Source organism: Trichechus manatus, unplaced genomic scaffold, assembly GCF_000243295.1.
Source record: "Trichechus manatus latirostris isolate Lorelei unplaced genomic scaffold, TriManLat1.0 scaffold00191, whole genome shotgun sequence".
Classification (NCBI taxonomy): domain Eukaryota; kingdom Metazoa; phylum Chordata; class Mammalia; order Sirenia; family Trichechidae; genus Trichechus; species Trichechus manatus.
The window spans coordinates 4,798,799-4,812,527 of record NW_004444127.1 but is presented as its reverse complement, the minus strand read 5'-3'; the positions used below and the strand labels follow the sequence as shown (position 1 = coordinate 4,812,527).

At 37.1% G+C, this 13,729-nt stretch overlaps 2 protein-coding genes across 2 annotated transcripts in view; both read right to left on the bottom strand.

Annotated features, from left to right (window-relative positions):
* Window positions 1–361: 361 nt before the first annotated feature.
* Window positions 362–1,659, bottom strand: LOC101359927 (olfactory receptor 4C15-like). Its single transcript, XM_012558874.2, has one exon. It carries the CDS (start codon window positions 1,522–1,524, stop codon window positions 487–489), a length of 1,038 nt encoding a protein of 345 aa, XP_012414328.2. The 5' UTR covers window positions 1,525–1,659; the 3' UTR covers window positions 362–486.
* An 11,373-nt stretch (window positions 1,660–13,032) lies between these two features.
* The window catches only part of LOC101347543 (olfactory receptor 4C15-like), a 1,288-nt gene continuing 591 nt past the window's right edge, over window positions 13,033–13,729 (bottom strand). The window contains exon 2 of the mRNA XM_023741804.1: window positions 13,033–13,673. Coding sequence (XP_023597572.1) covers window positions 13,151–13,673 — 523 coding nt within the window. The 3' untranslated portion in view covers window positions 13,033–13,150. The remainder of the gene's footprint in view (window positions 13,674–13,729) is intronic.

Below are 13,729 nucleotides of genomic sequence, written 5' to 3'. Positions count from 1 at the left end.
GTTCAAGCCACGCCACTTTCAGTTAGCAACCGAACACTTAACCACTTGGTCACCAGGGATCCTTAACTGGGAGCAGTGCCCCAGAATGAAACTTTTTTCCATTGAAAGAGTTTCAGGAAGCTCCTGCTCTAATCTGTAAGATATTATTGTCTTCTGTCCATGAATGATTTTCAAAGCATGGTGTGAATGGCAAGCAGTTTAATAGATAATCTGATTCCTCTCTTCTCCTGATTTCTTTTCATTATTGTATTTAAATAAGCATAAAATTCAACTCTCTTTACATGTAATGATACTGAGCTGCCAACTCTGAAATGATGAGAGATTTGAGGGTAGAAAAAGCATTTCCTGACCTCCACTTAGTGTTTTTCTATTGCATTACATTACTTTCTGTCTTACAAGGTGCATCCCCTATAAAGTTTTTCTCTAAGCCCATTTTGATTTCCTTCTTCTGAAATTTTTATTTTTTATAAGTTTAATGTTTTATTTTTAATCAGAAACCACCACCAATCTCGTCCACAACTTCCTCATGGAATTTTTCACTTCCTTATTCCTGAAAGTATAAATCATAGGATTGAACAAGGGAGTTAGGATGGTGGAAAATATGGCCACCATCTTGTCAACAGAGAAAGCAGATGGAGGTCGTGCATATAAAAATATGCAAGGTACAAAGAACAAAACTACAACAGCAATGTGAGATCCGCAAGTGGAGAGAGCTTTCCGCCGACCTTCAGAGCTATGAGTTCTCAGTGAGAACAAGATGACACCATAGGAGATAAGCAACAATGAGAAGTTTATGATGCAGATTAATCCACTATTAGCAATAACAAAAAGGCCAAGGACGTGAGTGTCAGTGCAGGCAAGCGCCAATAATGGGTACAAATCACACATGAAGTGATCGATGGCATTGGGGCCACAGAAGGGCAGCTGGAAAGTAAAGAACATTTGTATCACAGAATGCAAGAAGCCCCCTGTCCAGGCTACCCCCATCAGAATGCCACAGAGCCTCCAGTTCATGATGGAGGGGTAGTGCAATGGCTTGCAAATGGCCACATAGCGGTCGTAGGCCATGGCAGTGAGGACAATCACTTCTACTCCAGCAAAGAAGTGTTCAGCAAAGAGCTGGGTCATGCAGCCTTTGAAGGAGATGGTTTTCCTCTCATAGAGGGAGTCCACGATCATCTTTGGGGCAATGACAGAGGAGAAGCATACATCCAGGAAGGACAGGAAAGCCAGAAAGAAGTACATGGGGGAACCCCAGAGTGTGAAGCTGCTGCTGATGGTCACCACAATTAGCAAATTGCCCCCAACAGTTGCAATGTAGATAAACAAAAATACAACAAATATTATTTTTTGAGTATTTGGATTCTGTGAAAGGCCCAGGAGGACAAAGTCTGTGACACAGCTTTGATTTTGCATGATTTCAGAGGAAAAGATGAAAGTTACTACAGTGACCATGTAGAATCTGAAATTATGAGAAGAGATACTTGCCTCAGACAAGTACATAGTATTACTAGTCATCAACATGTTGGTGCATCCATATGCAAAGTTATTTTAAATGCTTCTGTTTTTATGGAGAATACAAAATGAGAAATTTGTTGAAGGCGGTAGTGAGACATCAGGCAGAATCAAGAATAAATACTTTAAAATATTCAGGTTTCAATATGGGGAGCGGAACCATTCATATGCGGTAGGGATGACAAACAGTTTTTATCTTAAGTGCCAACTCTGATTAGTTAGTAGTGGCTACCTAGAGTGAATTATTGAGAAGGATTCTGAAACATATCCAAGCTCTGAAGAAAGGAGGGCTGTATTGTATTAGTTATGCCTGTCATTGACATGGCATGGGAACCAGGATGATCTGCATGGGAAACGCATCTCTCTCCAGGAGACTGCCTTACCTACAAATAGAAGACAAGACAACATGCAGTTTAACATGCACTTGGAAATCATGCCTACTACCACAGATATTTCTTTAAAACTCTGAGCTGAACTGGGCCTTTAAGATGAATTAATTCATTCCTTAAAAAAATAAAGGCCTCTGGAAAAGTGGCTAGCTGTATGCTTAGCAAATAATAAGTATACATTAAGTGTTGGGTTGCTTTTTTTTTATTCATCATTTTAAAATGAAAACAGAAGCTGGTAAAAATAATAAAACCTACTTCAGAGCACTATGTTGATGACTAAGTGAAATAATGCAAGGAAAGTAATCGCTCAGTGCCTTGTCTCTAGGATACAGTCCATGTTAGGTCTTACTATCCCTATGTTATTGGTGACAAATTCATGCTTTGAGAGGTTAAGGTCAAAATATTAGCACAAAGTGGATCAGGGATTTTCTGGTTCCAGAGCCCAAGTGCATTCTACTTGATCAGTAAGGAAAGGAGTGAGAATATTTCTTTTCTAAGGAGAACTTCAGAGCAAGGATGGCCTTTCTACAGTTTCCATCCACCTCTCAAGGTTAAAACCTTCTGATTCCTTTGTTCATGCATAAATGAGACACATCAGGGGAACTATCTGCAAATGATTTATAATAAGAAGGTAATGGCCCCACCATATACATACACATACTATACATATACAAAGTAACAACAACCATATTAGCAAGGAATAGGAACAAGATGTGGAATATAAACCAGTCTTAAATCTTTATCAGTTATTAACCAATTACTTATACAATGTGGCTCAGTATGATTAAGTGCAACTCCTCAAGGTATATCCGCTTCAAAATTATATAACTTTATTGTAAAATAGTTCAAACATACCTTACCTGATCATCTCAAAGGATAATGATGAAGGCCCATTATGAAAGTGTGACAATGTTGCTTAGGATAAAGAACTGTTGCAAATTGTGGTTATTATTATCCCACTAAACAAGCCAGTTGCTTTACTCATTGAAAGCATTTCCATGATTCAACCAGATAATTAATTCAACTTTGGACTTCATATTCCATAAGCAGACACAGCTTTGAAGGATAAGTGTGTCCTCACCTGTACATTTAGCAGACACTTATCACTCCAATAGTTTACATAATTATACATTTGCTAAAGAGATGAATTTAAAAAAATAGTGGGGCTTGTTGTGAGAATTATCAGTAAACTGATTTTGTTGAATGCCACTTAGAATTAACAAATAAAATTAACAAATATACAATTGGATAGGTTAATGTCTTCGTTTACTTGCTTTAAAACAGCCATTTCCTTATATTCTCAGAGTCTAGGCAATCCTAGGGAAAGCTGGTGGTACAGTGGTTAAGGGTTTGGTGTTAACCAAAAAGTCAGCAGTTTGAATCCACCAGCTGCTCCTTGGGAACCCTATGGGGCAGTTCTACTCTGTCATATAGGCTCACCTTGAGTCAGAATTTGTTTTTTTTAGGCAATCCTAAATTGTGCCACCACTATTAACTCCATATCCAGCGACATGCTGTTACCCAGAAAACAAGAGTGGAAAACAAACCCAAGATCTTTGGGTCCGTCAACAATCATTTATTAAAAACTAACGAATATCAATACATGATTCAACCATGGTCAGGTTAGCCTAGGATCAAAGCAGGAGAAACAATGAAATGAGTAAGACCATCAATTCCAGACTCATACAGGCCCAGGTTCAAATCAAAGCTCTTCTATTTAGTTATGTGTCATGGAACAAGTTACTTAAAATCCTTGGTTTCTACTTCTGGAAAGTGAGTATAATAAGAATGCCTATTGATAGAATCAGATAACACTATACACATAAAAACGTTTAATAGGAGATCAAACCCCAAGACCACTGACGCAGAGAATTGTTAATATTTTTATTTATATTTCACTCCCACTTTACCATGAACAAGGCTTATAAGTGCTTTTACTGATAAGCTCTTTGAATCATCTTTTTATTACTTTAAATGTATAAATTATTTTATTTGGTCACAGTGTAGATATGCTAATTTTTTAAAGGCATAGCACTTTTAAATGACCTTTGTAATCCCTTAGTAACACTCAAACCTATATGAGTCCACTTCTACTTCAGGTAGCTTCTTTACACAAAGAAAATCAAATTGACTCTACATTAATCTATGCTAATCTATACTAATGATAAAATAATTCTTTATATTTCCGCTTCCTTATATGGGGAGTTCTAAGAGTAATACAATTTTAGAACTAAAATGTTCCTTAGATGTAAACAAATCAGCCCTCCCTGTTTTTGGATGAAAATAGTTTCCAAAATTAGCATTAAAATGTTGACAATGGAGAATACAATGTCCTCATGGTTTATGATCTTTAAATCATTTAAAAGGTGATTGGCCTGAATTGAGTCCTAGAACAGAAAAAGGACAGCAGTGGAAGGAGTAGTGAACTATGAATAAAATCTGGAATTTGTTGATGCTGTTAGGTGCTGATGAGTAGGTTCCGACTCATAGTGACCCTATGTACAACAGAACAAAACACTGCCTGGTCCTGCGCCATCCTCATGATCTTTGTTATGCTTGAGCCAATTATTGCAGCCACTGTATCAGTCCATCTCTTTGAGGGTCATCCTCTTTTTCTCTGACTCTCTACTAAGCTTGATGTGCTTCTTCAGGGACTGATCCTTCCTGATAACATGTCCAATGTATGTAAGATGATGTCTCCCATCCTTGCTTCTAAGGACCATTCTGGTTGTACTTTTTCCAAGACAGATTTGCTCGTTTTTTAGCAACTCATAGTATATTCTATACTCTTCACCAACACCACAATTCAAAGGTGTCACTTCCTCTTCGGTCTTCCTTCTTCATTGCCCAGCTTTCTCATAAATATGAGGTGATTGAAAACACCATGAGTTGGGTCAGGCACACCTTAGTCTTCCAGGTGACATCTTACCTTTTTTAACACTTTAAAGAGGTCTTTTGCAGCAGATTTGCCCAATGCAATGCATCCTTTGACTTCTTTACTACTGCTTCCATGGGTGTTGATTGTGGATGCAAGTAAAATGAATTCCTTGACAACTTCAATCTTTTCTTCATTTATCATTATGTTCTTTATTGGGCCAGTTGTGAGGCTTTTTGTTTTATTTATGTTAAGGTGTAATCCATACTAAAGACTGTTGTCTTTGATCTTCATCAGTAAGTGCTTCTAGTCATCTTCACTTTCAGCAAACAAGGTTGTGGCATCAGCATAACTCAGGTTGTTAATGAGTCTTCCTCCAATTCTGTTGCTCCATTCTCCTTCAGCTAGTCCAGCTTCTCAGATTATTTGCTCAGAATACAGATTAAATAAGTATGGTGAAAGAATACAACCCTGACACACACTTTTCCTGACTTTAAACCATGTAGTATCTCCTTCTGTTTGACTGACTGCCTCTTAGTCTATGTACAGGTTCCTCATGAGCACAGTTAAGTGTTCTGGAATTCCCATTCTTTGCAATGTTATCCATAATTTGTTATGATACACACAGTCAAATGCCTTTGCATAGTCAATAAAATACAGGGAAACTTCTGGTATTGTCTGCTTTCAGCCAGGACCCATCTGACATCAGCAATGATATCCCTCATTCCATGTCGTCTTCTGAATCTGGCCTGAATCCTTGGCAGTTCCTTGTCTACGTACTGCTGCAACTGCTTTTGAATGATCTTCAGCAAAATCTTACTTGCATGTGATATCAATGATATTGTTAGATCGTTTCCTCTTTCAGTTGGATCACCTTTCTTTGGAACAGGAATAAATATGGATCTCTTCCCATCGGTTCTCCAGGTAGCTGTCTTCCAAATTTCTTGGTATAGGTGAGTGAGCACTTCCAGCATTGCATCCATTTTTTGAAACATCTCATTTGGCATTCCATCAGTTCCTGTAGTCTTGTTTTTCACCAATGTCTTCAGTACAGCTTGGACTTCTTCCTTCAGTTCCATTGGTTCCAGATCATATGTTACCTCTTGAAATGCTTGAATATCGAACAATTATTTTTGGTGCAGTGACTCTGTGTATTCCTCCCATCTTCTTTTGATGCTTCCCACATCTATCTTGAGTTTAATTAATAGTAATATCCCAATGTGTGTTTCATAGGTTTTGCAAATGTACTTAGGTTACATTCCCCTTAGTGACCTTAACATTAGAGGGAACTAGGTGAGGGGTATACAAGAAATCTGTAGACTATCTGTGCAGCTTCTCTGTAAATCTAAAATTATTCAAAATCAAAACTTCATTAAAAAAAAAAGATAATTGTTCTATTTCTGCTATCAAAAAGGTAATCATCCCAGCTTCATCATGGAATAGCCATGGGCCCTAGAACAAACCACTAAGCCTCTGTGTTCTCTCTTATAAAGTAGGGATAGTAATACTTGTTCAAGCTGCCTCACTTAGAAGAGTCCAATAAGTCAGTTATTATGAAAATGATTGGCAAAATACAAAGTTTAAAAAATGTGAAGTAGTGATGTCAATATTATTTTCAAGCAGTGACTACACACACAAAGTGAGCTAGAAAACTGAATCAGCCTTAAGAATAAACTGTGTTTAAAAAAATTTTTTTTTAATTATTATCATTGCTAAAATTGCAATGAAACTTTTTCCATTCATGTAACCTTTCTGGAAAACACATTAGTAAACATTTCCAGTCTGATAAATATGTTCATATCATTTATACTTTTTACCTCAACTCTAAACAATTCTTTAACAATAGAAAGAAGTTTATGTAATTCAGACTACTTCAAATTAGTAGGGGATAATGCTGTGAATAAAATGCTAATTAATAATTAATAATATAAATAGAAGAAAAAATGAAATACTCGTGCCCATTTTTATAGATATTATAATTTTAAAATCTGGAATGGAACATATGAAAATGGTAGAAATTTTTTTTCTTTTTAATATGTATCTTTAGAGAATCATATGGATATTTTAAATTTTTATTTTTAACCAAGGTTAAACTCACAACACTATATTTTCCATCAACTAAACAGTTCATAAAAGTAGGTGGGGTTTGGGATAATTTTATTATTTATCCAATACAATTTGTTTGTATAGGTGGAATTAATACGATAACATAATATGGGTTAGATTGTTTCTTTAAAAGCAAAGTTGTTGTAAACATTCCATAAATAGCTATACCATGAGTTCCAGACTTACTAAGCCGCTATACTCACTATGGTATCAATTTTAAATTCATGTCTCTGTCTTAGGAAGCAGCTTATTTTGTCCATATTTTTCCTTGAAGATTCCATGATCTTGCCTTTCTTGATAGCCATACACTGCAACAGACATTGCTTAGGGTCTCCCCCAAGGCCAGCTGTGAGCTTGCTTTCTGGGGTATCTCTTGGGGAAGTGACCTTGGAAGTCTGTCTCCCCACCCCCCAATAATCTCATTGCCCACTATTTTTTCTATTAGTTTTAATAGGAAACAATAAAATTAATTCTAATGTCAATCATTTGAAAGTAGTAGAAGCTTCTGTTTCAACTTTGAAGTACATATAACATTAAAAAATAAATGCAGAATTAGAAATAAGGTTTTCATCATAAGTAGTAGTTTTGTAATTATCTTTCAAGCAAGAAAGATATAAACATATATTTTAGAATCATTTATATGTACGTATATTTGCATATCATTCATATCTGTATATGAATATGCATTTCTAAATAAATATGGTTATTACAAATTAAAAGAAGAGGTTAAAAATCCATTCTTAATTACTCTCTTTGTTAAGTTTGTTAGTGCACTGTGGTTTTGATCCAGGATTATTGTTATCATTTATTTCAGCTATATTTATACCTTGTCTATCTACCTAAGCATATTCCCTTCTGTGACAACCTAGGAATTTTCTTTACATTGCAGATGCATTTCTTTCCCTCAATGTTGGTCTGCTGATTTCTCTAAACATCTCATCTTATACTCTTGCTATTTCTGGAATTAAAAAAAATAACCTCACTGTGTTTCTACCTGCGTCCTTCCTGATGGATGCCTGAGCCTTCTTTGTTCTCTCTTAGCAGTTTAGCTCATTTTAAGAAAGAGACACGAGGCACCCCAACTAGCACTACAGCAGTTCAGAGCTTCGGTCATTTAAACATTCTTGAACAATTCTGAGACAGAAACCTAACACTATCTATGACATCAAATGCACTTTGTGAAAATTTCAGATCAGAAGACTCTGCTCTGTAATTTGAATAAATCTCTCCTTCCTACTCTTAATGCCCTGCCTTGTGCTATGTGTGGAAAAACTAAAGGATATATTATATACAGGAATTCTGTAAATGATAAAGCAGCACTCAAGGTAACATGCTCCTACATCCGTATTCTTTATAGTTTCAGAAAATCCTACTTTTCAGTCTAAAATACCAGGATGGGGAGTGTGTTTGGGGATAAATGATAAATGAGAATATATCCAGAAAAAAATTAATAAAATTTCATATAGAGAGCTATAACAAAATATTTACTTGTCGCACGTCTAAGTTATTTGGATTTGACTTGAAAATTACAAGCTGAAGATAGATCTAATTGCATTAGAAGAGAATTTAAGTAAATGGCACTCCCAACACAGAAAAAGATTTGCATTACATTAGCTGCTATTTATGGAGCATTTACTATGCATTAATTCATATATTTCCACTAACCTTGCTAATATCATTATCCCCTTTAAAGATGAGGCATCTGAGAACCAGAAAGGTGACATAACTAGCCCAAGTGTTCACATCACTGATGGACCCATGCATTAAACTTGGCAGTCGGACCACAACACTCACACTTTTAAGCACTACATCCCACTTTTGAAATCCCCTCAGAAAATGAAAAATGTGAATTATATATCTCACTATGTATCAGTTCCTTGAAAACTCTGGTGATGGCAATCTCCTTTTTTTATAGAGAAAAGTCTGCTCAGTGGCTGGATTAAATGTGAAGGTTGTTTCCAATTCTTATTTCTGCAGCTAAGAGAGAGAGAAAGAGCTTCACAGGCACGCAAGGTAGAGGATGTTCCCTACAGCTTCTCAACTGCTGCTTTCAACACGGTCTCAGGGAACAAAAAATAAAGAAGCAAAATTTCCTCTTTTAGTTCCAACTGGAATCTAAAGAGGTTTCCCTGAGGACATGAACCTATAGTACTGCCCCTCAGTTGGCCCCAGTGTTATGAACATTTCCCATTAGTATGATTCTCCAAGACGCTGTTCGATGTGCTTTGATTCGCTTAAGTGTTTGCAAATCTTTTATGTCCCTGAGCAATTTTTTTTTTTTAGCTGCTCCAGAGTTTCTATTTGAAGATGCTTTCATTTCCCCCTATGTTCAAGAATAGAACACTATGTACGCTGGGATGGAAATGCGTATGTTCTTACTCAATGCAAGAGCTGAGTTCTGGGATAAGGCACAGCATCAACGGATGAGGATAGCATGTGGTTTTCTCCGGCTGGGGTAGCAATGAGTGCTTATTAAAGAATAACATATTTCATGTATAAATATGAAAAAATGTATTGATTAATCCAAACGATTTTTTTTCTCTCAATACCTGAACTTGATATTCCACAACTTTGAAATGAAAAGCCTGATTCTGTCCCTGAGCGGTTCAAATGGTTAATGCACTCAGCTGCTTACAAAAGTTTGGAAGTTCAACTCCCCCCCAAGGCACCTTAGAAGAAAGTCCTGGCCCTCTATTTCCAAAATATCTGTCCTTAAAAACCCTATGGGCCACATTTCTACTCGGACACAAATGGAGTCCCCATGAGTCAGAATCAACTCAATAGCAATTGTTTGTTTTTTAAAATTTTTTTCTTTTGTCATTTTATTTGAAAAGAATGAGTGACAGATCTGCTTATTCTGATGGTATGTACTATTGTGATTGAAGTTTGAGGGAAAACCAAGAGTTGGCCCATCAGAATAATACAGAAAAGGTCCAGACCAAATAGTTTATTGTTCTATACAATCTTTAAACATTTTACTCTACCTATTTATATGGCTATTCATACCACACAAAAGCAAAATTGAAGTGATTCATCAGAAAAGTCAAGGCCCAGAATAAATGTCACATCAATCACCTATGGAATTAAAGAATAAGTGTTACTTTCTTTTTTATTAAGATTTTATATGTTTGCCCTGACCCAAAGAACTGGCTGACATGGACTACATTCCTTGTAATCCATGGACAGAAATCCCCAGAGAACTGCCTGACACATGGCATGGAGCCTGCGGAAGGACTGGGTGATCTCGCTGGATAGCAGCAAGAGGGACACTCTGGGTGAAGGATGTCTTCCCCCACTCTAAACACCCTCAGTTAGGGCTTTAACAGGTGAGAGCTAGTAAAGGCCCATACACATGACCCAAGGCCAAGGTTCAGCAGAGGACCATTTTTGACCCAGAGCCCTGAACTTGTGCTGTGTCACCCAAACTCAGCATGTCAGCACCACTCTGGTAACCCAATGCAGTGCTATCCTGTGAAAAAGAAATAAAGATACAACCTGCAGAGGCCATTTGCTAACTGTACCACCCAACAGAAACTAGGGTTCCAGTCACAGGACCAAGAATAACTTCACTGTGGCTAAATAAGATCTCCTGGAGGCTTCTGGCTGACTCCATGGATATGATGGAATAAAGGGAGCAACCTGAAAAGAAGAAATAAGGAGGGGCCCATGCAATCAGTTCCAAGTTGGGGTGCCCCCAACTTAAGGCACTACAGACTTACCAATCCCAGGCACTGGCGAACTTAGAAATTTTTGCGGAAGGTACTCCAAATTGTGGAAGCGAGGACAGGGCTCTGTTTGCCCAGGTCTAAGTGTACTGCTATAAAGTATCAGTTCTTCAAGTCTATGAACATAAAGTGAGAAGTAAGCCATTTAGAGAGACCAGGAGAAGGAAATGTGTTCCAGAAAGAAGGAAGAGCCAGTGTATGTACAGACCCTATGGCAAGAACATAACTCATCAGTAAGAGGATGAAAAAGGGGGACATAGACTGAGTCAGTGAGGGGTCAGCCATGAGAGAGGAGTTCAGAGAGGTGTGAGGGTGCCAAGATTACTGCTGCCTGGTCTTTAATAATTGTGTAAGTTTTTACCTTTTACCCTGAGTGACACGGAAAGTCATTGCAGTAGAGTCATGATATGATCTGACTTATGGGTTTAAAGGATGACTATAGCTACCTTGCTCAGGAAAGAATATTGGAGAAAGGGATGCAAAAATAAAAGCATGGAGATAGGTAAGAGGCAATTACAATAATCCAGGTAAAAGATGATGGTGGCTCAGAATTAGATGACAGCTCTAAAAAATGATAAGAAACTCTTGAATTTGGGATATATGTTAAAGTTAAAGCCAACAGGATTTCTGGATAGAGTGGATGTCATGAATGAGAAAAACAAATAGACCAAATGTGCCATCAGATGAGATGGAGAACAACATGAGTGAAGTCAGTTTGGGAATGGGAGCAGAACCAGGAATAGAGCTTTGGATTTGTTCAGTTTAAGAAATATCTTTGTCATTTAGGTGGAAATACCATGAAACAGTTGGATTTTCAGGTCTCATTTGTTAAGAAAGAAGTATGGGAACCGTGGTCATGGGATAATGAAGGAAGTGGAGTCAAAGAAAGATTTTTTTATTGATGAGAGAGGTAATGGATTGCTTTTTTATGGATGTAAATGATCCAGTAGAGAGGGAAACAGAGATGAATTAAGAGACAGAAGATATTCTTACACAAGTGTCCTTGTGTAAGCAGTGAAGAGATGAAATCCCATGCAAAAGTAAAGACAGTTTGGTTGCCCTTGGTAAGGGTCACAGATACTTCACTTATAGTAGCAGTTAAGAAGGCAGCATATAAGTGAATGCATGTTGGCAGATTGATATAGTTGTAGGAGTCTTGAAGTTCCCTTTCGATGGTTTAAATTATCTCAGTGACAGGAAGCAAGTTCATAGGTTTCCCATTAAGTTTAATGTCTGTGGTAGTTTTTTAGGCAGATACTTTTCTTCAACTTAAAGTATCCTTCTAATCCTACTTTGCTAAGCCTTAGTATCATCAATAGTAGTGAATTTTTCAAATTCTAACGCAGATGTAATTGTTTAATTTAAAAGCTAGTATTAGTAAGAGCAAGTCTGTATAACAAAGCAGTAAGACTAAGATTTGTTTCAGAAGTCAGTGTCAAAAAAATAAAAAGTCAAACATTGAGCTGTTAAATATTCTGTTTAATATTAAAGACTATTTAATATGAATTAATGTGGGGATCCCATAGAACAAATAATAAATTTGTGAAATCTAATTAGCAGGTAATATTACAGCATAAATGGTCAGAACAGCTCATATCTATAAAAAAGATGTAGATTCTGAGTCTACTTTATTTTTTACAGTAACTTAAACAAGATGGAAATTTATTTCCCTCTTACGTAAAGGAACCCTGAGACAAGTAGTATGGTGCTGGTAATGACAGCTACACAACATCAGGGTTAATGGTCTTTCAGTCTTGTTTTTCCACTAACCTTAATACACATCTTCATGGTCCAAAATGGCTGCTTGAATTCCAGTCACAATTCCACATTCACAGAATTGCCATTTACATTACCACTTTCATTTACATTGTATTAGCCTAGACTTAGTCACATGGTCCCACCTAGCTACTTAAGATGCTGAGAAATGTAGCCTTTTAGCTAGGCAATAATGCATCTTAAAACAAAAACAAAATAAAACAAAAAAACATTGTTGTCCAGTCAATTTGGACTCATAGCAGCCCTATAGGACAGAGTAGAACTGCCCCAAAGACTTCCAGAGTGTGATCTTTAAAGAAGCACTGCACCACCAGATTCCTTAACTGGGTTCAGTGCCCCCAAAATAAATTTTTTTTAGTTGAAAGAGTTTCAGGGAGTTCCTGTTCCTAATCTCTAAGATATTTTTTGTCTACCCTCCATGAAGGCTTTTCAAAGCATGAGGTGAATTGCAAGTAATTTAATAGATAATCTTATTCCTCTTTTCCTGATTTCTTTTCATTGTTATGTTCTAAATAAGTATAAAATTCAATTCTCTTTAGTTTACATATAAGGACACTGAGCTGCCAACTCTGAGATGATGAGTGATCTGAGGGTGGAAATAGCATATCCTGACCTCCATGTTAGTGTTTTTTTTTTTGTTTGTTTGTTTGTTTTCATTATATAACCTTCTATGTTACACGGTCCATCCTCTACAAAGTTCTTGTCTAAGCTCTTTTTGACTTCCTTCCTCTTGAAGTTTTACTTATTTTAAGTTTAATTTTTTTTTATTTATCGTCAGAAACCTCCACCAGTCTGGTCCACAACTTCCTCATGGCATTTTTCACTTCCTTATTCCTGAAAGTGTAAATCAAAGGATTGAGCAAGGGAGTTAGGATGGTGTAAAATATGGCCACCATCTTGTCAAAGGAGAAAGCGGATGGAGGTCGTGCATACACAAGTATGCACGGGACAAAAAACAAAACCACTACAGTAATGTGAGATCCACAAGTGGACAGAACTTTCCGCCGACCTTCAGAGCTATGAGTTCTTAGCGAGACCAAGATGACACAATAAGAGATAAGTAACAAGGAGAAGTTTATGATGCAGATTAACCCACTACTGGCAACCACCAAAAGGCCAAGGACGTGAGTGTCAGTGCAGGCAAGCTCCAATAATGGGTACAAATCACACATGAAGTGATCGATGACATTGGGCCCGCAGAAGGGCAGCTGGAAAGTAAAGAGAATTTGTATTACAGAATGCAAGAAGCCCCCTGTCCAGGCTACCCCCATCAGAATGCCACAGAGCCTCCAGTTCATGATGGAGGGGTAGTGCAATGGCTTGCAAATGGCCACATAGCGGTC

Excerpts from the sequence above, each read along its gene's own strand:
- LOC101359927 (XM_012558874.2), bottom strand. The coding sequence starts at position 1,524 with ATGTTGATGACTAGTAATACTATGTACTTGTCTGAGGCAAGTATCTCT.